The sequence below is a fragment of the Prinia subflava genome, chromosome Z (assembly GCF_021018805.1).
Source record: "Prinia subflava isolate CZ2003 ecotype Zambia chromosome Z, Cam_Psub_1.2, whole genome shotgun sequence".
Taxonomy (NCBI): Eukaryota; Metazoa; Chordata; class Aves; order Passeriformes; family Cisticolidae; genus Prinia; species Prinia subflava.
Window position 1 is genome coordinate 7,846,670 of NC_086283.1, and position 26,202 is coordinate 7,872,871.

General features: G+C 38.8%; 1 protein-coding gene across 1 annotated transcript in view; it reads left to right on the forward strand.

The window, feature by feature from the left end:
* Positions 1-18,130, forward strand: part of DKK2 (dickkopf WNT signaling pathway inhibitor 2) — a 40,740-nt gene extending 22,610 nt beyond the window's left edge. Inside the window, exons 2-4 of the mRNA XM_063421412.1 lie at positions 12,141-12,291; positions 12,939-13,088; positions 13,605-18,130. Of these exons, the coding sequence (XP_063277482.1) occupies positions 12,141-12,291; positions 12,939-13,088; positions 13,605-13,855 (552 nt within the window). The 3' untranslated portion in view covers positions 13,856-18,130. The remainder of the gene's footprint in view (positions 1-12,140; positions 12,292-12,938; positions 13,089-13,604) is intronic.
* The last annotated feature ends 8,072 nt before the right edge of the window (positions 18,131-26,202 follow it).

Consider the following 26,202-nt stretch of genomic DNA (forward strand, 5'->3'; position numbering starts at 1 on the left):
ATCAAGCATCTGAATAACTTCACTACTACTACCCAAGACTTAATTATAAATATTTTTATCTGTCTAATTAAAATTCGGGTTTTTTTCCCCTTAGTGTCATGTGAAGTATAGGGAAACAATAAGTTGTATCTCCACATCTTCCAGCAAACACTGTAGCAAAAAGTAGGAACAAAATCTTCTTTTGCCATAATCACATAGCCATGGTCAATGTTTGGTTTCAGCATGAAGTTTAAGGAGAGCTCTGCACATAGCCACCCTCTAAAAGATTTTTGCCAGTTGTTAAATAGACTAAGTTTGTCTGTAATGTATCCTTTAAAAAATCAAGTTATTTCTCTAAAATATGCTACCATGGGTATCACTAAAAAGTAGGATACATTTTTTCCTACTTGGCTGGTAAATGTGGCCATCTTGATTTGTGTTTGTGTCTCTCTGTAAAGGAGATAATTGTTACTGTCACTACTGCTTATATTTAGCACACCTGAAAAGAAGGGTACAAATTCAGACAAAAAAGAAATAATCATCCAGTTTATTACAGAATTATTTCTGTACTGTGTTCTTCTTAGGTGGCCTTTGCAAAGCAAGCCCTTTATACCCCACTACTTTGGGTCCATCTGCTTAAAAGAAAGAAGAAAGAAAAAAGAGAAGGCAGACAAAACCAATGAAGTAAAACACTTGAAATCTTTTCTGCCCTTGTTGGTTTTGCTGTGTAGGCTCTCTAGCAGGTAAAGAACTGATCATGTACAATTTTGAGAAGGCGTAGCACCTCTGGGTGAGGTTACAATGCCAACAAGAGGAGTTCACATATAGGATGACTCTGTGTTTGCAGTCCAGGACATATAGATGTGAAAAATGCATGCTAATGAAGCGTGCAGTACCCTGGGGAATGCAGCTCGTGCAGAATAGAAGTTGTCAAGAAGGTGGTGCAATATTACCATGGTTCCTGCTTCTTTGCCTTTCCTAACAAGAATCAGATATACACGGAAGTTTTCGCTACAATAAAGTTGTAAAGCTAAAAAGTAGTATCAGGTTGCTGCATCTGGCTTAGCTTCAGAAGTGGAAATATAGTAATGGGATAAATGAAAGGGCCACCCACTATAAAGTGTGGGTGACCAATATAAGGAAAAAGCACCCTCCCTTTAATGCTTGTTTATTCCAAAGGCTGTTGCAAAGAAATTGCTCTCAGTCTGATGTAGTGCCAAACACAGGGGATTAAACTTTTTAATGGCTTTTTGTTGACCAACATCCAAGACATCTAGGAACAAAAGAGATTCTATAACTCCACATAAAGAATATTGTTTTCAGACAAGAGGAAAACAAGACTTTCAAGACTTGCAAACATAAGTTCAGAAGATAGTACAAAAGGTATCAGGGAAGAGGATAAATGCATGTCTCAGCAGCAGAACAGTTTATTTTGAGGGTGGAGAATATAGATTTAGAGCTAAATCTATATTAAATGCCAGAATTCTAGGTAGTTGCTTGCTGACAATGACTGGAATAGGACAATGTCCATTTTGGCTTGATTCAGAAATTGTGTAGGATTACTCTTCTTTCCTTTTTCCCCTCTCTTTTTTCTTTCATTTCTCTCAGATTAGGTGTGGTTTTTTTCCTTAAAAACTAGATATTTTCTAAAATCCTACTGTTCTGTCTCTTTTGTGTTATGGTTCCTAGCACTGAAGGGAGTCTTGCTTGAAAATGGAAAGGGTCCCATAGGATTGAGAAGAGGGTGTAGCCAGAGTACAGTGTCTGGAATGAAAGATGGTCCCCCAGTGACTATTGCAGACTGAAACTAAGAGCAGTCTCTCCTAACTCAGGGGCTGTAGACATAAATGTAGTCTGAAGCCACCCTGTTCTTGCCTCCTGGACTGCATGTGCTTGCTCTCTCTTCTGAGAATTGGGGTCTGGGTTTGTTTGAATTAATAGTGAAGTCATTACACTATGTAAATATGTTAGTCTTCATCTGGTTTTACTCACAAGCTATTCTTGCTTTGCTGGGCTGTTCCTGTTTTCTTGTTTGTGCAAAATTAACCAGGAGCATTTAAAAGGAAAGGGGGAAAAAGGGTGAATAGTGTTGAAACCTTGGTTGCTACGTTATTTACCACAAGCTGAGGTTTGGTAGGCAGTTCCAACTTAATGATATAATAAGAGTACAATGGCATTTTTAATGAAGCTTTTAGGGATCCTTTCTCTTTGTCATCTTTGGCCTTCTTTGAGTAAACTGATAATTTGTCTTAATAGCCTAGTATTATAATTTTTCATTTTACTTTTCATGAGGAGTCATTGGAAGTATGAGCCTAAGCACTTCACAGAGGTTGCCTGTGCCCTCAGGGGGCTGTGACCAAGTGTTTTCCCAGGACAGCTGGTTTTTTGCAGGTAGTCCCACTGCATAAGCACTGCTGGCTCCTCATCCAAGCACAACTGCTCCTAGAATGAGTCAGGATGAGGAGCTGCACTCTCATACTCTAATTCTTCCTGTTGTTATGAAAAGGAAAGCCTCAAGCTGCATTATTGACTTGTCCTGCTTCTCAGTCTCACTCGTACAGACCAATTGTAAAAACTGAAGAAATACTAACTTTATTCCTTTCATTCTTTTCCCTTAAAACTCATGGACCTCTGTGGCAATGCCTCTGATACAAGAGACTGGAAAGTGGGAGCTGGTGGAGGTGCCCCAAACTTGGTTGGTTGTTTTGACGTTAAAGCTGGACTGATGGATTTTTGATGACTGATTTCAATTGTCTGTAGATGCTTTGGCATTCTCAATTCGCCCCACAATGGAGCTGTCACAGCCATCACATTGCAGAGGGTCTCACGTAGAACAGGAAAAGAGGGAAGGTGTTTGGAATATCAGATGACAATGGTGATTTCTGGGACACAGAAAGAACTGAGGCTTGAAAGAAGCATATGAGCCAGGTGTTCTCACATAAATGACCATCAGAGAAGGAGACAATAATGCTGACATTTGGTAATGATACTAGATTGTGGTCAGCAGTCTGCTGAGGTGGAGACTGCAGTTCATCCTTTTCAGACATATGGCATCTGGCTGTCTCTCCAGCTGCCACAAACTCGTGTTTTCAGGGCTGTCCTTTTAAATATGAGAACCAGAGAGAGTGCATTTTGAAAAATGGTATCTTAAATGCTTTGTATTCTGCAATGTAAAGTATATTCTGTAAGGAATACTAAAGAGCCATTTCCAGGGTGAGGATTGCAGATGCTGCACAAATGTTTATAACCTGAAAGCATTCTCTCTCCAGGCAGTGTTGCAGACAAAGGAGAGTTTTTGCACTAACTTCAATAAGACAGGTTTTCCCCCTTGTTTTTCTAGAATTAGTGAATGTTTGAAAGCAAAGGCAGTTTATTCACTTAGCAAGAATACGACAGAAGGTAAAGCTGTCATCTTATTTTTCTTCTCTGTACACATGCTCACAATAAAAGCTCCACCTTGACAGTGTGCCATGATTTGTGGATGTTTAGACGCAGGTGTTGAACAGTAACTTGCTGCCAGTTCCCAGCAGTGTTATTTTACACCCAACCACATCATCTGAGTATTTCCCTCTGGTTGAATGCCTGGTACTTTAGGAGCCATAGGGTCTGCTAGTTGTTATCATCTGGATAGTATTCTTAGTATTCCAACTGCTCATCCTTTGCAGTAAACGTGTTGATCAAAAAGCCAGAAGAGTCTCGTGCTGAAATGGATGATAAATAGCCAATCAGAGACGAAACTAAAAAGAAAAACCATCAGAAAATGGGTGGGGAAAAGGCACAGATGAAAGGGCAAGAACAGTCTGCTGAAAAGACTGGACATAGAACAAAGCACATGGTAACAAACCTTCATTCTTTGAGCAGCCTTTGGTGATGCATTTGAAAATGACGTAAAATCAAGACCTGGAGGCTTCCTGTCACATTGATTTAGAACTACACTGTTGACTTCAAAGATTACCTAACATTGTTTTGATGCTCTGTTATGATGCTGCTGCTGGTATTTCATCAGACAATATGAATCAGACACATTGAGACAGAGTCTGTAAGATTTGGGATCAAATGGAATGTTCCCCAAATTTTTTGTATCTTCTTAATTCATGTCTTCTGTAAGGTCCCAGTTCTACAGAGCAGGAAGCCACCTTCAAAATCAAGAAGAGTAGGTGGCTCATGATCTCTCTGAATGTTGAGGAGGAAACACTGCTATGAAATATCATGCTCACAATATGAGGTAGACAGGGAAAAGCTGAGCACCTCTGTATGTACACTGTACCTGAGGCAGAAAACATAGTTTGCTTCCTTGCAGAAGACAGGATTCAGCAGAGTGACGCCAATATTGACCTAAGGGTCGTAATTTGTCTTAAAGATGGGACAGAATAGGAAGACGCGTAGCTATTCCTGCCTCAGGGACAACAATTGCTGTATTCTGGAGCAAGTTTGCTGCTGTTCTGTGATAAACAATGTACATCTATGCATACTTTGAGCATATTGTGCTGCCCTTTAAGTTACCTGGAAATGTAACTAATTTCTGGTTTTACCTAGATGACAGATTGAAAGTGAATTAAGTTGAATAAAATTTTAAGGTGGATTATCCTAAGTGCATTAAATATTTGGGTTTATACTTTCGCCAAGGCCAGCTTTAAACAAACACCGCCTTCTCCCAGTAGGACACAAAGTGTAGGTATGGAAACTTCTGTAAGAGAAAGTGTAGATTTATAAGTTGTGGAATAACAGGTTGCAATAAGCTAGATAGTCTAGACCTAAAATACTTGTTGAAATTAATTATGTGGGCTGAGACACCCATAGGGTCACAGTGGGAGTGAGATCTCATTCAGGAGGAGTATTTGGAGGTTTTTTCTCTCTGTACTGGGAGAGTCGCTGCTCACACTGAGTAGTGCTGTGTGAAATAGGGCAACACAGCTCCCCTGTTTATTTCGAGGTGTTTGACTCTCTTTCCACCAGATGCAGCTACAAACTCCCCCTGAGCACAGCTCTCTGAACAACTACCTAGTGCTTGCAGAATAGGATGTTGTTTTCCATGGCATTATTGTTTGGACATGGAAGACTTACGAGAGGACCCCTGTGATTCCTGCCTGTTGGTTCAGAGGGACCTCGGTGGGGCTTGTTAAGATCTGAGTTTTCTTTGGGTCTAGCAAATCATGAGAGCTGGACTACTGCAGGTCATAGAAATGTTCTTTCCCTGGTGGTCTAGCACTGGATTAAGAATTCCTTTGAAACATGAATATTTATTGTTTAATAATGCAGGCTTCTGGGACCAATATCTACACAGTTTGAAGGAATGGTCTTTGGAAGCTGCAGTATATGTATCCATAGTGTAGCACTGTGTGAATCAGACCTCATGTAACAGCAGTTTTGTGTTAAATTGAAGAGTTAAAAATTAATTATCTCTAGAAGAAAGTGCTTGTAGTTAATCTAGAGGCTGAAGATGACACTTTTCTCTTTAGGTTTGGCAGAGAAATGGGTGACAGTTACATTATTTTAACAAGAAGGAGATTTGGTAAGAAAAATTGAATCATTAAACTTGCTATGGCAAGTGAAAAAAGCAAATCTGATTCATTGCAACTACTGTAAGTTTTTCTTTTAGGAAGGATCTGTGCCACAGCAGTCACTGAGAGTTGAGAGTTTCTGGTTTCTCAGTCTGAGACAGGATTCATGTCTGGATCTGTCTGAGAGCACAGCGTGATTTCCTCAGTGGGATAAATTAACCATGGCTTTGTGCTTGCACACAGTGAGATGCTCACTATCATCTATGCCTCTGCTGAGCTAAGAATAGAAAAAAGCAACATCAGCAGTGCTGTGGGAAAACTACATCACTCCAGATGGCTGTTGATAAACTCTTTTCTTGTTTGGGATTAATAATAAAGTAGTAGTAAATAATGGTCATTTCTCATCTACATCTTTAATCTACATGTCTGCTTAGCAGCTAGGAGAAAGTTAGGCTGAAGTCAAATGTGGATTTTTCTGGATATACCTGAGAAGCTATCAGTAAATAGTTCAGTTGCCTTGCAGAGAAAAGACAGCCCACAAAGAGCTGGGAGTTTGCTTTGCTTGTTGGTTATTAAAAAGCTTTACCTCTTACCCCCTTCATTCTGCTTTATCACATTCATGTGGTACTGAATAAAGAGCTTTTATTTCCATTGTTACTAAGGTTTGTATCCTGTGAGATCATGTTAGTATTTCTCTCAGACTTCATAGGAAGGATCTTCACTCTGTCTCCAAAGAGGCGGGTGAGACGAATCCCACATGTGATGTATTCATTTAGCTCTACAGGCCACATGTTGCATACAACTGTCCCACCAATGCTGATCTGTTAAAAGCCAAAACAAATTTGAGATCCCAGCTCAGAATCAGGCCCAACTGGGGAGCCAAACAATGACTTGCATTCTTTGTAGTTAGTCTTGACAGCAGGCTATTTGGTTAAAGCATATGTTTGTATTTCCTAATTTATTGGCACGCTTTTAATTTGGATTACTAATTCTTCAGAGAAAGAGAAAAGAAAAAGAAAACATGGCACCCCTGTGGCTATTTCATATGTTTGCTCCATGGGGATCAAGTCCTTGCTCTGAAAGATAATTTTGTCCTGTCCAAAGCAGGCTGGGAAGGAGAGACTCTCACCATGATTGAGCCAGTTGGTTGCTTCATTGTGCCTGATGGCTCTGGAATATTATGCAATATGCCCAAGACTAAAGGCAAACAAGCTCTTTTGTTCGTCTCTCAAGTGGAGGTTGGAAACTCTGTCCTCTTGTCTATAGTTCAGGACAGTTTTGATCATCTAGTCAGTATATTGTCTATGGAGAGGTCAGCTTCCACCTCCTTCACAGTCATTACTTTAAAATTTACAGAAGTATGATTAACTGAAATAAAGAAAACAATCTTTTTTCCTTAAGTAACAAGTGAGTAATAAACTGAGTTGCAGTACCAATTAATTTGTGGTAACCTGTCTCACAGACGTTGTATGAATATAAAAGATGGTGTAGATGTGATATAGAAGAGATTTTGACAGCAAGAGTATTCTGTAGTATGTGGTAGCACAGCCTAGTGGCACAGCTATTTGCACAGGATATTAATAAATATGGATAGTATGTACAAGACTGAGTAAGAGCCTAAATTTGTTTTCTAACATATGGGTACCTAGCAAGCAAGGGCATTCCTGGGATAACATGTATGTGCATTTCCATGAGTCCCTTGTCTCACCTTTGCAATGTAGCTACTGCCTCTTTGCCAAGTGAGAGAGGATGATGAAGGACTGACCTGGTAGCTCTGGAGAGCTCTCACCTTCTGGCTGTACAACTGGTTGTGGCTTTTCTCCTCTTCACCCTCTCAGTCCCCGCTGTCATCAGGGGATGACCAAATCTGGCAGAGTGTGCAGAACAGTAAGTGCAGTGGTACTGTCATTTTGTGGTACAAGAAACTTCATCTGTCTTACTGAGTGCTGCTTGGCATCTGCAGTGAAAGGTTAATGGACAACCTCCATGCTGCTTCTTCTGCTGGGAGTGGTAGTATCCATGATTTTCTGCCAGGACTGACTCTGGACTTGGACTTTATGATGTGTTAAAAAAAAAAAGTTAATTGCTTCTGGGGGAATCACTACTGGCGTCTGTTCCATCAAAACACCTATTTAGGCACAGCTCCTCTCAGTGTTGAAGGTGGGTCTGAAGCCAGCAGTGTCTTGACTGCTTGTGCTGGATAAGTGATGACAGCCTGGGTAAAAATGCCAGTGAATCTTCTTGCCTTTCACTGACCTGGTTAGCTAGTACAGCATGGGGTACTTCAGCATAAAAACAAATGAGACATCATAATATGAACAGAGCTTGGTGACTAAGACGCTGGCAGGGAATATTGTCTTCAAATATTTTCTGGAGGCCATGCTGAAATTCAAGACATTATCTCCCAAAGCCCAGCAAAATATGTTTGCCATCAGTCTGCTCACCCTTCAGCACATTACAGCGTCTATCTTACTGTCCCCCTAGAGTGCTTCTCCATTACATTTTATAGTGACAGACAGACACACTCAAACTGTTTGACTTCTTAACACAACAGTCTCACCACTTAATATTGCTACAGCTTTCAGTGAAACTCTGTGGTGCCTATAAAATATGTGTGATAGCAAATGACTCCAGCAAAAATACCAAGAAAGTGTCATTGCACCGAGGAAAGGGGCTAAGAGCTCCTCTGTCAAAAGGGGAAGACACAGGTAAACATAAACCTCACTGCTGCATGATTCTCAAATCATGAGAATGACATTGCTCACTCAGTCACAAAATGTAGACAGTCAGTTCCTTATGCAGACTTCCTGGGAATTTAATAAATAAAGTAAGATCTTCGGTGCTTGGAAGGACTTGTTCATAAAAATCCCCAACTTTTCTACTCTATCCTCTGCATAGTTTTCCTTCCTATTTGTATCATGCATTCATGGAATTTTGAATATAAATTCAGAAGGGAATGAATATTCTCTCTCTCCAAGAGAAAAGTTTAACATCTCTGTGTTTTTGTGACCTGACTGGTAAAGGTTGGTAAAGTCTTGGTGGTGATACAGGTGACATTTTGGTGCAGCACAAGCAACACCCATGTCAACATCTAGCCTCTAACATTGTAAAAATCCCTTTGTTGTACAGTTTTGGACAAGTACTCAACAGTATCTTTTATACAAGGATACAAAACTAATTGGAATGGCTGAGGAAAAAACATGTCAGCAAACAATGCTCTTAATCAGACAACACATTCTGAAAATGTGACTCATTATCACAGGAAAATCTAGTTTATGTCATGCTACGGGTGACTTAATTGCCTGTAACTGAGATAAAAAATAAGATTGTTTAAATGCAGCTTCAGGGAGTGCTACATATTTTATCTCAGTTTCATCTGGTTTCCCATGATATCAAAGCTGTGTTTAGTGGATGGAGATTTACAACCAGAAAATGATATGTATAGCTGAAGAATGTGAAGGGATGATGTAGAATAGAATAGAATTAGTTATCATTGCTGGGGAAGTAGAGCTGGTTTACAGCTTGCTTCTTCCCTCTCCATCTGGGACTGATCTGTGTCTTTGTGTTGTATATAGGAAATGTTTTCTACAATTCTCTGAACATAAAGGCAATGTGGTGTAGGAGATTTTGAAAACCTTGACTTATGTATAGATAATGGTTAACATTCACATTTTTACAAGTATGTTTTCTTTACCCTGTATTTTAAAGAATAAGTATACCTATATTGACTCAAATGACAACAAAGGAACATTTATGGATGCATTTCCCTCTTGCTAGCCAAGGCTAAGTACACAATATATTGTTTTGCTTTATTTCTATGTTTCTATAATGAATGCTACACAGTAATAGAAATTATTCTGCTGAGAGCAGGAATTTTGCCTATCCTAATGAATGTCTAGTGACTAGGGAACAGACACAAGGACATATAGGCATTTTTGTTTCAAGGTCCCTGTGATTGATAGCCAGGCTATCAATGGATAGTGATTTTGGCAGATCAAAATAGTTGATGGCAAGCAGGCATTTGCAAGAGGGCTTCTTTTATGGCTGGCTGGTAGCTGTTTATGGTCTAAGCTACATGTAACAGACTTATTTTTTGATGTGCTGTAGTCATTTCCCTTAGGTAGGTCAGTTTTGGCTTATTGTAATTCAAAAGTATCATCTTTTATTTAGAAATGGGCTCTAGATTGGGAAGAAAGACTGGGTTCAGTTTTTGAAATTCTCTTTTGTTACTTTTACCATTCTGGAGGACAGAGCTTAGAGCTGAAAAATAGATGCATATCTTAAAATGTCTTTTCCATGTCACTCAGCTTAAAAGCCAAAAGTAAAACAATCACTAGATATGGTATGCAAGAGCATTCATTAGCACCATTTGAGATCAGGGAACTCTCTTTTTTTAAGAAGCTATTTGAGGAACCAAATTAAAACTGCTAGTAGGCTTCTTGCTGACAAGTTGCAGGTGTATGCCACATGCCCATATTGGAAAAAAGATGCGGTTATGAAGGTCTTGATGACAGACAAGGGTCTAAAATGCCTTCATCTCCAGGCTTTAGCCAGTCCATCTGTTTTTTATTTGTATTTCCTCTGGCTAGTTGAGTTAGAGTTTTCCCAACTCAGTATAACCAGGCAAAAGTCTATATAAAATTGCTCTTTTTTTACACTCTAAGATCCTTAAGTTAGTAAGGTATCATTTAAATCATGGAAGTCTTACTTTTATGGTAACTATATAATAATTTTAAAGTCAGTTTTATTTGTTATTTTGGGAAAAATATGATGACAGGAGTGGACAGGAGGGATGAGATTGAGGAAAGAGCACTTTAACTCCACTTTGCTAGTGTAAGTAGAATGTGCTTATGCCTTAAGAGTATCAAAAAGGTATTTCTATTTGTCTCTTATTGGTACTTCTGTCTTAAAAGATCTGGCCTTCTTTGATTTCATCCTCTTGAGGACATGTTCATTCTTAAGGCTAAAAGACTTCCACATACTTCGGATTACTCCAAACAGCTGCACCCTGGATAAATTCTCAAAGGCACATATTCAGAGGGCAGAAGTAATGGGGCAACAGCATTTGGGAAATATCCAGCCAGCACCTTTGGTACTGTAAAGTAAATTTTGACAAAGAAAACAACTCATTAAGTCACATGAGAAATGGCATTCTTTCCCCTCCCACTTCTGACATGAGAGAAATTTGTTTGGTTTTCTTAGAAGACATGTTGTTTCTTATGTGATTCTCAACAGAATGGCATGAAGCTAGATAACAGTTTCTCCATGTAAAGAAACAATTTTCCAAGTGAATTCTCAAAGGCTCAAAGTTTTTCTTTTCTGAGAGCAATGTAAGTCTTGATTTCAAATATGATTACAGAAAACTAATCATTCTACACTGGAAATTAGTCATTTGAGCTTTTTGTTTGTGGTGAACAATTAATTGCAAAATTGTTTTGAAAAGCAATAGTTTAATTTATTTGCGATACTGGAGAAAATTAGTTGAGGAAGTGTAAACATAATTTTCCAGAAAGTGCACAAAATTTATTGTCACCTTTTTTTATTTAAACAAATTCCTCAAGAATAATTTTGAGGAATAGAAAAAAAAATCTGTAATTAATTTAATAGACAGTAAAATTAGATTCAAACAGATAGCATAGTTGTAGCTGTGTGGGAGTCAGCAAAAAACATCCTGGAATGTAGCAGTGTATGCTGTTTTGTCTCTTTCAAGAATTCTCTCTTTTCCTTTTGTAGGAACAAAATTTTCTTTATCTTTATGGGAGAATTCAGTGCTTTCCTTTTTTTTTTTTTCTTTAAAGTCTGTTTTTCTGTGAGGTAATGCTGGTTTTGAGAAATATAGAAGAATTGTATACCCTTGTATCTGCTTGCAGAGGATCATATCTGCAAGATATTTTGTGCTCTATAGTATGTTCAGTGCTGCATACCATAGGATGTTGTTTAGCAGGTGGCAAGTTTAAGGAATATACTAAGACTGTAAGGGAATGAAAGGTTATCAAAGTGAAATGCTGACCAGTGATGTTTGTTCACTTTCAAGGAGCCCCACTGGTGTGGGCCAAGGATGAGTGGTGCAGTTACAGATATTTGAATGAGTGTGATACAGATACTCACTGTGACAACACTGAGCTTATTGATAATAAACCAGTGTGTCTGACAACTCTCAAAGTAAAAATGCCTCATCTTAGTTTAAAATGAAATGTTACCTATCGGAGGGTGTTTTTCAGTATTTTTACTGGCTTTCATGACTATGTTGATTGTTCGTTGTTGAGTTTTAAGCTCTTGCCTATGAATCAGATCCCTGAATCCAGGAAAATATGAAATCTCTTGTGCCCATGTACATTTGAGGTAAGGAAAGATGAAACCGTGAGGTTTAATCTCTTATTTTTTAAGCAATGACCAGTAGTTGTGTGAGCTTGAAGATTGTTGTGCGGCTGCAGTGGAGTATCCCTAGTTGCTTTTCCTAGCCCTGTGAATTGTTACCTCAGCTATTGTTTTGTTTTGGAGGTTTCAGTGGCAGTCTGTTTTCCTATTTTTTGTTTGTTTTGTGTTGTTGTTGTGTTGTTGTTGTTGTTGTTTTGTGGGGTCTTTTGGTTTTTTTGGTGGGCTGCACCCATTCCTTGTGCAAAGGAGTGCCTCACTGTGAGCCTTTCTCTTCCCCACCAGGCCTATCCTTGCGCTAACGACAAGGAATGCGAAGTTGGGCGGTACTGCCACAGCCCTCACCAGGCCACGTCTGCGTGCATGATGTGCCGGAGGAAGAAGAAGCGCTGCCACCGGGACGGGATGTGCTGCCCTGGGAACCGCTGCAACAATGGTATGGCTGCCAGCTCTGGGCTGTCCTGCAGAAAATCAGCCTTCTGACACCATCTGTTTCTATGAGTCTGCCCAGCAACAGTATTCTTTCCTGGGTGGTGGCAGTTCTTTTTCTAAGCCAAGAAAACTGAATTGTCTACTTCATTCCTCTGCCTAATTATCTCTTATAGTAGTTTTATGTTTAGGGCTCAGGTACTACCAGTCTTACAGTTTGTAGTGGAGAAACACAAAAATGCTGCTGCCTAAAATCACAGCTCTACATTCACTGTGGTTTGATTCACTGGAAGACTGCACAGAAGTCATATTTTAAGGAAGCAACAGAGACTTAATGAATCCTGAATCTCCTATCCCTGGGGAAGGTTATAGCCAGACTGTTTGCACTCCCATGGAGACTGGAGAGAGATGTCTGTAAGGAGCTCTCCAGAGGTTCAGACCATAAAGCCAGAGTGACAGAGAGACTGTCTGACAGGGAGCAAGGCAGAGCTGTGGTGAGGTCAAGTGCCAGGATCCAGAGGTGAATGTGTGATTGGAGCTGAGCATCACTGAGGCCAAACCCCAGTGCTTTCATTGTCCTGACCTGGTTGGTGCATGTCTCTCAGCTGCTTTTCCTCTTACTCAAATCTTTGAGTGACTGTCTTTTCCTTGCAGGTATTTGCATACCAGTAACTGAAAGCATCCTTACTCCTCACATCCCTGCTCTAGAAGGGCCACGCAACAAGAAGAATGGTCATTATTCCAGCAAGGATTTGGGGTGGCACAGCCTGGGGAGGTCCCGCTCCAAGCTGTCACACATAAAAGGTAATGTCACATTCGAACTGGGCTGCTCTGTTCCTTCATGTCATGAATCACCTTAGTGCTGTTAAGATGGAGCAGTGGAAACCAGAAATAGGCAGTAATTTCACAGGCAATGAATGTCTAACGTGAGAGTTCACAGCATGACTCAGAAAGTGTTGCAATGTCAACTGACAGTTCCTGTGATTGAAACAGCATCTGCTTTCTTCTCTGTATCAGATGTGGACTGACAATCATTTTATCAGTTGTGCAAGATTGCAGACATCCTTCTCTTGTAACAGCTTGTAATTCTGCTTACAATCCTGTAGAAGAATTTCTCCTCACTAATTCTTATGACAAGTCTTATGCATTACCTCCTTGAACCTTCCTAATTAATATCTTCTCTTGTGTTTACATCCTTCAGACAAGTCACAGGTAGAAACATCACTTGACCTTTTTCTCATTTTCATTTGCATAAGTCTGCATTGAATCTGTACTTTCATGTTTTCCCATGAGATAAAATAATTTGGCTGCTCTTTTTAGGACACGAAGGCGACCCCTGCCTACGGTCATCAGACTGTATTGAGGGACATTGCTGTGCTCGCCATTTCTGGACCAAAATTTGCAAGCCTGTGTTGCATCAGGGAGAGGTGTGCACCAAACAGCGCAAGAAAGGGTCCCATGGACTGGAGATTTTCCAACGATGTGACTGTGCCAAGGGTTTGTCTTGCAAAGTATGGAAAGATGCGACCTCCTCCTCTAAATCAAGACTTCATGTGTGCCAGAAGATCTGAATGACAATTGGGAAGATAGTTTTAAGTGACTGTGGCTTTATGTGTTTAATGTATTATGGCATGGTGGAAAAAGGGGAATGCAAATGAAATTGGAATAGCTAAAGTAACAGTTAGAGTATGAGTAGAAGTCACACAAAATGCGTTTCTTTTTGAGCTGGTGGTAAACACAAGTGTAGCTGGAGTTCACCCACCGCACAGTTCTCCTGTAAATAATTCTACAGTTTGTGGAAAATGCTAGTATGCAAAAAATTAGAGTGGAAATGAATGTCACTTGCCTTGCTGTGTTGTCCCATGATGTTTCAGGGGTTCAGTGTTAGGGCTACAGTGGGTCTCCAGCATGGTAAGGATTTTCTGCAGAAATTGTATACATTATACTCCTGTAGGAAGCAGTGCATGCCAGGAAGACTCATCTATCAATACATTATTGGCCACATTGCAGGTGTGAGGAATGGAAATAAAGTTACTGTGAATGTCCACATGCCCTTGTTATTCAGGGCTGACACTTCAGCAAGGAAGCACTCCTGCAGGACAAGAGTGCTGTGTTTTGCAGGCCCTTACGAAGAAGGTGAAAACTGTCCATCTCAAAATTTCAAGAGAGTAGCAGTTTATCTAAGAGGAGGCATTTAAACAGGATTTTGTTTCCTATATATGGGTAAATTGAAATGCTTTATGTAGTTCAGTGTCATAGTAAGGCATTTAATCACTTGTATTTGCCTCGGTTTACTGCTAAAGATACGTTGGGTTGAACAGATGAAGCAAATATGTGTGCATGCTGAATCCAGAATTATATACAGGCAGTTCCTCATTAGTCTTAAATATACTTTCCTTGCCTAAGCATTCTTGCATTATAGACATTTCCAAAAGAAATAGCAGAGTGTAGAAGAGCTTTGAAGTTGTTTCTCGGTTGCTGTTGTAATATATATAACACCAGCATTTGTTGATGTATTTCGAGCATACTGCTACAAACTCAAATTTTTACATTTTATGGCACTCTGCAGCAGTATAATGGATTTGTTCTTGATATAGCAAAGAAAGAGGAGTTGGGTCTTGGGAGCGCCTTGTCTCCTACAGAAGAAGATGTAAGAAGATGGCATAACCACAACTGACTTGTTAAACATCATGTGATGTCACAGCATATCAGCCTCCAGCATGTATTTGGCCTGAAAATGATGTCCTCTCACTCTGGAGTGTTCTGCCAGGAATGACAGAAGTATATAGACTGTGGAAACAGCTGCCAACCCTACGTTGTTTGTGTACTGGTTAAAAAAAAGGACAGCCTCTGTCCCTTGACTTGTCTCCCAGGTCTTTTCAAACTTTTTAGATTTTACTTTTTTGCAAATATTTCTTTGTATAAACTTTGGTAAAGAGACTGATATTACTTTAAACAAGTCTGATTCTATAATTGACCTACTGCTAAGTTGTAATTACCCATTTATAATTACCCGTTTTCATGTCCTATAATACAAGAGAATTCTCTGTTTATTCAGTTCTGCACAACATGGGTAGGCCACTATATAGTTTAACTTTGAAGACCATACCACCATTACCTGACAGATTTTTCTGCCAAGGGGATATTTTAAAGCTTTAGCTTAGCTACACCACTTGACTCAGCCTTCCTAACCAGAACACAGACCCCAGCTTCATTGCTCTTATTTTTCATTAGAGTCTAAATCAGAAGACACGTCTTTCCCTACTGGAGATAACTCTTCTTACTCCAGCATTTTCCCATGTCACTGGGGCAGGAACAAGGCTCAGAAATTTCAAGATACTAAAAAAATCTAGGAAACAATTTTTCAAGTTTTATTTACACTGACACAGCACGTACTCAGAAGAACTCAAGTGCTCTCATTGCCGTTACACATAAAAGAAAATTATACCCAGCATTAGCAGGAGGGTTGCAGAAATGGCATCCCAACATTTTTTAGCTCTTTTTATTGGCCTACTCACCATTTTGCTCTTGCAGAACATAGTTATTTGGGATAATTTATTTACAGGAAATGTTTAATGAGATGTATTTTCTTATAGAGATATTTCTTACACAAAGCTTTGTAGCAAAATATATTTGCAGCCTGTTGACTTTAATGTAGAAAAATGTATAATAAGATTAAATATATTAAATTTCCTTTCACATTCCTCCCCAAATATTTTACCCATATTCTTTCCCTTACCTGCTGCTTAAGAATAGTTCTTTACAGAAAGACATGCAAATCAATTGGAAAAAAAATAGTATATCTTAGCTATGCAAGTAAAAAGATCTGATTGTACTTGTGCCCGTGTGTAGGCTGAGTTTTGGTAAAAAACATGAAGGTCATCTTACAATCCCCATACAATATTTCTACAAAACTGGTTTAAATGACAACTACCTGTATCCTCCTCTTGGGTCGTTTTGCACCTAAACACTCAAGAATACCTTTTGAAAATAATCCACCTGGTTGTGTAATGTAAAATCAACCAGGTTAAGTAGGAAAGGTATCCAGATACATTTCCTGGATAGTGATACATACCAGAGGGACTCATGATGAATAATGGTGGTATTCAAATTACACAGCATTTTGTTAGAGGCTACAGCATGCAAATGCACTCCTGCAAAATCTATAACTAGCAATCCTGAAATGGCCACCAACAGCATTCAGCTCTAATAACTTGAAACAGTCTATGTGACATAACTGCGAATACTGTTAATAAAACCAGCCAAGTTTTGATCCCAGGAAAACTCCTGCAGAGCACAATAAATATTGCAAAATAATGGCTGTGCTTATTGAGCAATGGTCTTGATACTCCTGTTAGTTGTTTCTGGCAAACCTTTGCTCCAACAGATGTACATTTGAGGGATGGAATGGTCTCCACACGAGTAATTGTATTTAATGAAAAAGTTTAGCTACTGTCATTTGCAATATTTGGTTGGTAGGCCTTTGAAAATTCCAACACTTTTAACATCAACATAATAGTGTTGTGAGCATTTTCAGAGCCCAATGACTTCAACAGAGACTGCCAAAGCCTTCAGAGATTTAGTCTGGGAACAAAAACAATAGGCAGAGGCAGTTCCTTGCACATCACAAATACTGAGCCACACAGCTGAACAGAGTAGCATGCAAGCAGTTTTGTAAGACTAAACTTTGGTTGTTTAGAGGACAGTCAGTCAGTGTTTTGTGGAAATATACATCAGTTTGAGAATAAAAGGACTGCTAAATTTGGGGATAATTGCTCTCACTCACTGTGTCACTCATCACAGGAATTAAGAATGAGTTTGGTTCAGTAACATTTCAGAAATCTGCTGTCATGACAAAAGTACACAAGATGTTATTGCTGAAAAATTCAAGTAATTTTCCTATTAGCCTAGAATAGCCTCAGCAATGCAACATCTCCTTGGAAATACTTACTAACTTTTCTAAAAATAATGGATTTCTACTTTATAACTACGTGTATTTGATTTACAGTATAAATGTGTGTGTGTATCTATTACTGTACTATTTGCTTTGTCTCATGTTGTTTGCAACCTTAGTATTTATGTTTTTAAACAGTTTTTTAATGAAAACTATTAAAATAGATTTATCTGCTTCTATAACAACACTTTCAACAGCATCTGACAACAATACATCCAGCACTGACACCTAAGACAGAATTCACTGAAATTTAGGCCATCTTCTGCATATTCTGGCTTTCCAGCTCATTGTCTCAGCAACAGCAAAAAAGCCCTCACCAAACTCCATAAAAGATCTTGGGCAGAGGGTGCGAAGAGACATTCCTAAATGATTGCTTTTCACCAGCTCTTCTGCTTTCACTTTAGAGCTCTGCATGATCACCCCCACTAGCAAAAGTAAGTGCTATCAAAGAAAATTTATATTTTTCATCCCTTCTAGTTTGCTTTCCTTCTAGTAAAGGCATTTAAGAAAGAGGTCCTGGAGTTCCAAACCAGGAGAAGCTCATGTAACAGTGTCTAAGCTCAGGCTTTTAGGAGTTTAGAGATCTATCCTCTAACTTTCAAAAACTTAATTGCTAAGAAAATTATATAATATCGAGACCATGTTTCTAAAAAATAAAGAAACCTTGTTCTTTAGATTGTCAGTCACATGTTCTGAAAATAACTGCCCACAGTGAGGGAGGAAAAACAAACACTTCCTTCTCACCCAAGCAACCTTACCTGTAGTCCCTGATAAAGGGAAAGCAGTTGTTCTGGATTTCTTTTGCTTTGGGCACAGTGTACACAAAGGAATCATTAATTTTGTTTTTAAATCACACTAACAATAAAGTTATGGTTTCTTGCCTTGCTCACCAGTCTGAGGTATGATATCTCTCTTTTGCTGCATTACACAGGAGTGAAGAAATAGAGATAGCTTCACGGTCTGTTCTCCCTCATTTAAATCCTAGTGTTTCACTGAGATAAAGATTTTCAGCTCAAGTGCCTTATCAGCTAATACAGTTTTTCACATGCTTACCACTACCAAAAGGTGCTTACAGTACGACACAGACCCTGTATGTGTTCTTACCATTTGTTCAAGTTCAACTTTACATGGCTTCTGTGAGTTACTGAGAAGCCCCAGATGTCAGCTGGAGCCCTCTCATGGCTCTGCCAGCTTTACACAGCCCTGCTTGTGGCAAAAAATGCAGGAGGTAAGGGGAAAGCTCAGAAAAAGCTAAGTGTGGCAAGGATGGGAACCAGGCCAAAGCTTGAAACGGTGGGTACAGGGGGCAAGCTACCTCAAAATGTAGTTAGATGCTATTGCCAACACTGTGAACATTAATGGTATCCCACGCAATAATTAAGAGCAGGGGAAGGGCAAATGCAAAGCCACAACCCCACAATACTGACCCAAAGAGGGGAGGCATGTTTTAGTGACTCAGGTCCCTCAAAAGCTGAAGTGTTGAGCCTATTTCCCCTGGAAATAGTATGCCTCTCACCTTGATCTTCTGTGTATTCAGATCCCAGTATTTCAGACACTTTGGACTCAGGCGCATTGTTTGAATAAAAATGCTATAGCTCAGAGCCTGCCTGTGCCTAGGGATCCCACTGAAAATCTGTGCAGAAGGAGGGAAGAGGCAAAAGCAGGAGGCGACTGCTCTTTACAGAACTCCAGCTGGTCTCAGAGTGTTATTTTGACCACCACTGATGGGACTGACCCTGATGGATATAGCATTGAATAGAGCTCATAACAAATTTGTTTGTTCTGGCAGCTCCCTGTTTTTTTTTTTGGATTGTTTATTGTTATAGCACATGTGTCAATTACTTATTTACAAATGTCTGGTACCAATAAACTCTGCTTTATGCAGTACCAGCTTGCAGCTTGATTTAGAAGTGGTTTGCTGCCTGTCAGCTTCCTGAAGCAGAGGAAATAATATTTAGAGGAAACTAAGATTTTAATAAACACAGGGGTGAATTTTCTTTTCTTTTTAGGAAAAAAAATATTTAGGAAAAAAAAAGAAAGCACCATTAATACACAAAGATTTCTTGACACAAATTGTAGTTTAGGGTCTTTGGCAATGTTTTACTGTAATTCTCCACTGCTGTTGTCAAAGTTGGCTGAAGAGTAGTTAACAAATCAGAAATGTATACCAGTGTGGTTGCTATAGTATGGTTTTTCCAATTTTCTATTCTTCATAAGCCATTTATTTCTGAGACTGTCCTATTCAGCAATATTCACGCAAACTTGCAAACTATTTTTAAAAAAATCGACTATTAAACATTCAATTATTTAGTACAATTTTAATTGTCAGACTCACAAGTATTGTTTCTTTCCTTAGTGACAGTAATTTTTAATGGAGCCATCAAAGTATATAGACACATTAAAAGTACTGAATGACACAAAGAGTTCTGGAAGAAATTTGCCAGGAATTTTGGAATGCAGCACACTAAGGATTCCAATGACCACCCAAAGTTTAGAAAAATCCACCTCAAACTTATTTGGGCAATGTCCTTTTCTCAATATCTGAGCAGTTTCAGATATTGCAACAGTGCTTAAAAGAAAACCCTAGTGTATGTGTTCTCAAAGGAAAATTAACTCTTCTGCTTCAAAAAACATTTAACTCTTCTGTGAAGTTCAGAAGAAGGTGATAACTGTCTTTGCGAATGCAGCACACTCCTAGCTGGTAACACTGTAAATTTGGAGACCTATTGGATTAAGTTGTAAAAACTTTTTAATTACTTTAAAGCCAGTGCTCTTTATCCTGGAGCTTCCTTCCAACCTGTGTAAGATCAGTGGTTATGGAGGGAACTCTGCAGGTCATAGCTGGTCTCCATTAGAAATTCATCAGGATGGCTGTAAGTAACTCTGAAGCAAGAGGTCTTCCCTCTCTATCACAGCTTCCAGTGAGAACTCAAAATATATCAAAACCTGTGAATTTGTCAGATTAATATTGATTTCTCTGCATCTCTGGATTTTTTGTTTTAGCAGAGTCAGATGTGAAAATGCCAAAATACAATTCTCATACTGTCTCCAGCCTGACAACAATTAGAATCTCACAATAGTAAGTGCCATTGCAGAACTTGCTTCCGTGACATTTGCAGCTCAAAACATAGATCCAAAATGCTCAGAAGATTTGAAGCAGAATACAGAATTCCTTATGTTTATTCAATTATCAACTCTTAAACGTATTGAGATTCCCATGTTAAAAGCTCTTGTAGAAATGTATACTTGAGTGATTGCATTTGAATGCCATATTGTGCAATGCACAAAGTACATACTCAAAAAGCAGAAAAGATCAAATTAAGATATTTTCTTTCCAAATTTGATGCTGAAAACTAAAAGTCACCCATAAGAGAGTGCAATTATTTAGCATGCAGCTTGTATTGTACAGAGATTGTATTAATAATTCAAAACAAAAATAAAGAAGTGTGTTAGTGAGGCTCACCTGAGTGCTACAGTGACACCAAGACTGTAGGGATATTATATGTAATATAAAAACATAAATATATGTCATAACTAATGTAAAAAATCATAAAATCTTCCTGTCCCCCTCACTAACTAATTGTCGCACTGCAATATGCCTATCAGCATTTACAGCAACAGGATTTCACCCACGTGAAAATTACTTACGAAAAATATTTGATTGTAAACAGGCAATTCCCATCGTGGTGCTGTAAACCTGTCCATACAATTTGTGTGTTGACAGTCATTACCATCATGAGTGACAGTTTCTCTAATTAGGCAAACAGGAAGACACTCATATGAAGAAATGTTGCTCTGCATGCATTCATTTTAACAAAAGATAGAATTACTTACCTATAATAAGGGTCAACTTCCCTGGTGTTGCCTTTCCCATCTGGACAAAGAGGTTCACTTTTACATGACCAAACATATTTAATGAGCTTTTCAGTTGTGTTATCAGAGCAATTTTACATACCCTAAAAACAACACAGGAAATTAGTTTTAATCTATGAGTTCAAATATAGTTTTATTTTTGATTATTAATTCATATAACTGCATTTTTAAAAAAGATAATCTGTTAAAATTTTCAGACTGTTTCAGGTTTATTCTGCCTCTAACACAGTTTCAGAATTTAAATCAAAGTAACTGCGTGGAATGTAGAAGTAAACAGAACAGAATGATCATTTCTACTTTCTACTGAGCACTAAAAAAATCAGGTAAACAATCTGTTAGGGAAATGTGAGATGAAGCCTCAGTTATTTCAGTACATTCTAAAAGTTACCTTAAATACATCTCTGATATACAAACACTTTGAGTATATAGAGACTGATTTGGCAATGATCCAGAGGGCAGAAAGTCCTACAGAGGTCAGTTGCAGCAGCTGAGGTGCATCACTTCAGTAATGTTATCAAGTGTCCTTGTGTCACCTGTGAAAAATAAAAGCAAACCCAGCAAAAACTCAATGCAGAACTGAAAGGACTTCAGTAACCAGAAGTAACAACATAACTGGAATAGAAAATAGTTGCAGGAAAAGATTCATGGAGGGGAATAAGGAGGTTTGGTTCAAGGTTTAAGGGTTTTTTGACTTTTTAGAAAGTAAATTACTGTGAAGATGAAGTGCTATAAAATAAAGAGAGGTTGAAAAAAGGTAACCAGATGCAATAATTAAAAATTCTTCACGTTAGAAAGAAGCAGTAAGTCATCATAATACTCATGTGCATAATGAGCTACTGTGTTTTACCTACTTAGCCCATTCAAATAGCCAAGCATACTGTCCTAAAACACAGCTCACACATGATATAAATTAATATTTCCCTCAAAGTCTTTCACTTTGAAATCACTAAGATAGAAGGCAGCTTGTTTCATGATTAAATACAATTGTCTTATCTCCATTTGGTTCTAATTGGATTTTTTTTTCTAGATGAAAAAAAGATGTCTAGATGAAGAAGACACATCTAGCCACTCAGATGTCACTGCATCTAGGGAAATTGTTGAGACTGAAACATTCACAGAAATTGCTAAAATTATCAACAGATCAAATCAGCTTCATTGACACTTAAATTAGTGGAGACACTCAAATACTGTAGTTTAAAGCTCATCAGAACTAAAACTGGTGTAAACTAGAACTAGAATCTATAGAAAACATTTTTTTTTTACTCTTTTACTGCTTCTATTTGAGGCTAGAAAGTAGTGATTTTTATTTTTGGACAGCTCCAGATAAAAATCCCATTTGAGTACTCCGTCCAGCTCTGGGATCTCAACACAAGAAGCCCATGGACCTGTTGGAGTGAGTCAAGTGGAGACCATGAAGATGGTCAGAGGGCTGAAGCACTTCTCCTCTGCAGACAGGCTGGGAGAGCTGGAATTGTTTAGCCTAAAAAAGAGAAGGCTCTGGGGAGGCTATACAGCACCTTCCAGTATGTAAAGGGGGCCTACAAGAAAGCTGGAGAGGGACTTTTTACAAGGCCATATAGGGATAGGACAAGGGAGAATGGCTTTAAACTGAAAGAGGACAGGTTTGGTTTAGGTATGAGGAAGAAAGTCCTTCTTATGAGTGTGGTGAGGCATTAGAACAGGTTTACCGAGGGAAGCTGTGGATGCCCCATCCCTGGAGGTGTTCAAGGCTAGATTGGATAGGGCTTTGAGCAAGCAGGATTCATGGAAGTGTTCCTGCCTGTGGCAGGGGAGTTGGAACTAGATGATCTTTAAGGCCCTTTGCAAGCCAAACTTTTTTTTTAATTTTATCCTTAACCAAGTGTTCAATATTGGTGTTGTAACTTTTTTGCAAACAAGCAAACAAAACCCCCCGCTACAACAGTGACATTTAGAAAATTTCCTTACATGATAGCAAGAAATGTAGACTTCAAGCCTCCCTGTCCAAGTCACAGGAATAGTTTCCAGTTCTTAGCAGGGAAATATTAGCAATGAGAAATGGATTGTAACTTCCTTTCTGTTCAATATAAGGTTTGAAAAACACATTTTGTCTAGAAAAAGTAGTTCAGATTATCCCTGGGAACTTTACTGAAAAAGTCTACTAGAAAACTTTTGCATTATGTATTAACAATAACAATAACAACAAAACAACAACAAAATAACAACAGTAATAATAATATCTTTCTAGTTTTCTAGAAAATGTCACGGCATTTTAAAATTTGTTATTTTTAAGGCTTCAAAATATATAGGACATAATAAAGGATTTCGTCAAAGAGAAGACCTGGCACAGGATTTCTTTCAGGAAATTTTAACTGTCTGAAGGTTAAATGTCACAACAAGATTATACAAATAAGAGACACTGAAAAAATAATTCGCTTGCCCCATGTCAGAGCCTGTTTCTGTAGATGACTGCCTGGTGCTTGGTGTTTGCCTCTGTTTCTCCACTGAGTAGAGGGAGAGTTCATAGCACACCTGAACTCAGTTCAACACTGAGTTCATAACACACCTGTAGCTTTCAGATTAGTAAGGAACAGAGAATATGAGTTGTACACTTTGTACACAGGAGTAAATGTTTAAGCAGTGTATGCACAGCAGGAAGAGTGGTCAAATACTGCCTAAGATCAACATTTAGATCTATCACTATCTATGTTTTAACCTTCCCATATCTCATGCTAGCGTGGTGGTTTTTGCACCCACCTAATGACCATTTTATAACTGGCTCTCTTTTCATCTGATTCTTAATTTGTTCTTCAGTCCTCTAACAGAGTACAGTGCTGCCTTGACCCTCGAGGAACATCTATCATGGCCTCCTGAGCATCCTTCCCTCCTTCTGGCTCTGCCTGATAATGCCCCTTTCACTAACTTATCATTAAATTTTCAGCCAGAGTTTTGACTCTCATTAACCCTTTGTTTCTGGAAGAGACTCCCTGTGGAGAAGTAGGACATGCACAAGCACCTTTGACTATGACTGAACAACCAGCATGGCCCTGTTTTTGTTTTACTTATTCCTCCACCAGTCTGCAGCCACCTCTCTGAAGTCTAAATCCTTTGGTGCCAGGACTGAATTTTTCTTCTCTATTTGTACAGCACTTAGCACAAGAGGATGCAAATTCATAGTTTAAGTTATCATTCCTATTTTTATTACCATATATGATTGGAAACACAAATTTCAAATGAGCTTATTCTGTTAACAGTTCTTAGAGCCAAATAATACACAGCATTGTCCTGTCTCACAGTACAATAGTTTTAAAGTTGTGGTCCATGAAACATGTTCAGAGGCCTTAAACTAGGAAGTATGCCTGTTATCAGTAAGAATGAGGAGTTTCCAAAACAAAAAAGGCTAGAAAAGTACTGTAACAAAAAAAAAAAAAAAGAAAGGGAAACTTCATAGTCTGCATAAAAGTGATCCTGTTACAGGTTCTGGGAAGCTGTTCCACCTTTTCTGTAAGAATGTGAATCAAGCAGTGGGTATCCTGGAAGACAGGCTGCAAACACAAGCAAGCTGACGGCAGTTCCTCACAGGAGTGTGTTCTCCCACGGAGATGGAACTGCTGGTTCTGCAACTGGTTCTGCTGGTTCTGAACATTTTAATCTACAACCAAAATACTTTAAAGTATCTTGCCATTGCACTTGATATCATGCTAGCTGCAGAAACTCTTACTATCTGCTGTTCCCATCCCATGAAAAACATGACTTCACTATACTGGGATTACAAACTGCTCCTAAAGCAATGTGGTAATTTAAATTCCATTTCCCATATGGACAAGGCAAACAAGCTGTAGACAGACCTTCCAGCTATTCTTTCTTTTTAGTAACTGATGCATGATGGTCATATGCTAAACTCATTCGTCAATCTTATTTTTTTATCTATTGCCTGGAAAATACAGCAACGTAACCCTGGACGGATGGAAAGGAGACTTCAGGGCTGTGAATTAGAAACAGCCTGCTTGGACAAGTGAGGGCAGGTGGCGGCTTTGGCCAGCTAAGCAGGTGGAGGAGTTGATTGTGAGAAGGAAGGGTCCAGACAGATTCACTAATTAGGAGGGTGATAAGAACAGGGCACCTTCTATAGCCAGTTTCAAACCCCACAACCTTTCCACTGAAGCACCCTGGTCCCAGTCCAGCCATGACCAAGGGACTCCCCCTTGCCCTGATGATGTGCTGGTAAAGGCTCTGCACACCTGGTGGTCAGGGGTCTTGGACCTGCTCCAAGAGAAGTCGAGCTCTCAGTTTTGGTCCAACAAGCAGTCTTAGTTTTGCTATAACGAGACCCAAGGTGGAAATAAGCTGGAGAGGTGCATTCCTTCTTTCCTCCTGACAAGTGGCTCTCAACTCAAAGGAGTTGCTTGCATGCTGGTGTGGCCATGGGAGCTGAGCCATCAGCTCCAGCCACCCTGGGATGAGGAAAGTGACACAACCCAGCCATCGCATAGCACATGGGGAGGGGTCTCCTCAGGAAAGGAAGAAGCCATGTGCACCTGTGGTTTTATTAGGAAAAAAAAGTCTTAAAGACCACGTTTCTATATAACTTTTAAAAAATCAACCTCTTTTAGATATTTTCAAACACTGACATCATGGTTCTAACAAAAAAAATATGGTTCTACATGTATTAGTTTTGTCCCTCAGAGGACAAACCTTTTTGTTGTATTTCAGACACATCTGAGCTAGGAAAACCAAAGACAAATTTAAAAGATCTGTATTTAGAGACACAAATTTGGAAACAATATTTTGGGAATGTTTTTGATTGGTGAAAGGAAAGACAGCCACTTTAACACAATACGTAAAAATGGTTTTGAAATATATCAGACAATAAACAGGGTGAAGAAAACACTACTTAGCTGTTCTAAAGCAAGGCATGTTCTTAGCCAGGGTTTAAAACCACAGATCCAACATTCTAATATATATATTTTGAGCTTAATAAAAGAGGCTAAAGTTTTAAATTACTTTAATCTTACATTAAAAATTTCAAGAGCTAGATTTCCATTATGTTTTTTTCCTGTATATGCAGTAAGTTGAACTAATTTTGTCTTTGAATGAGATCACATTTAAAAT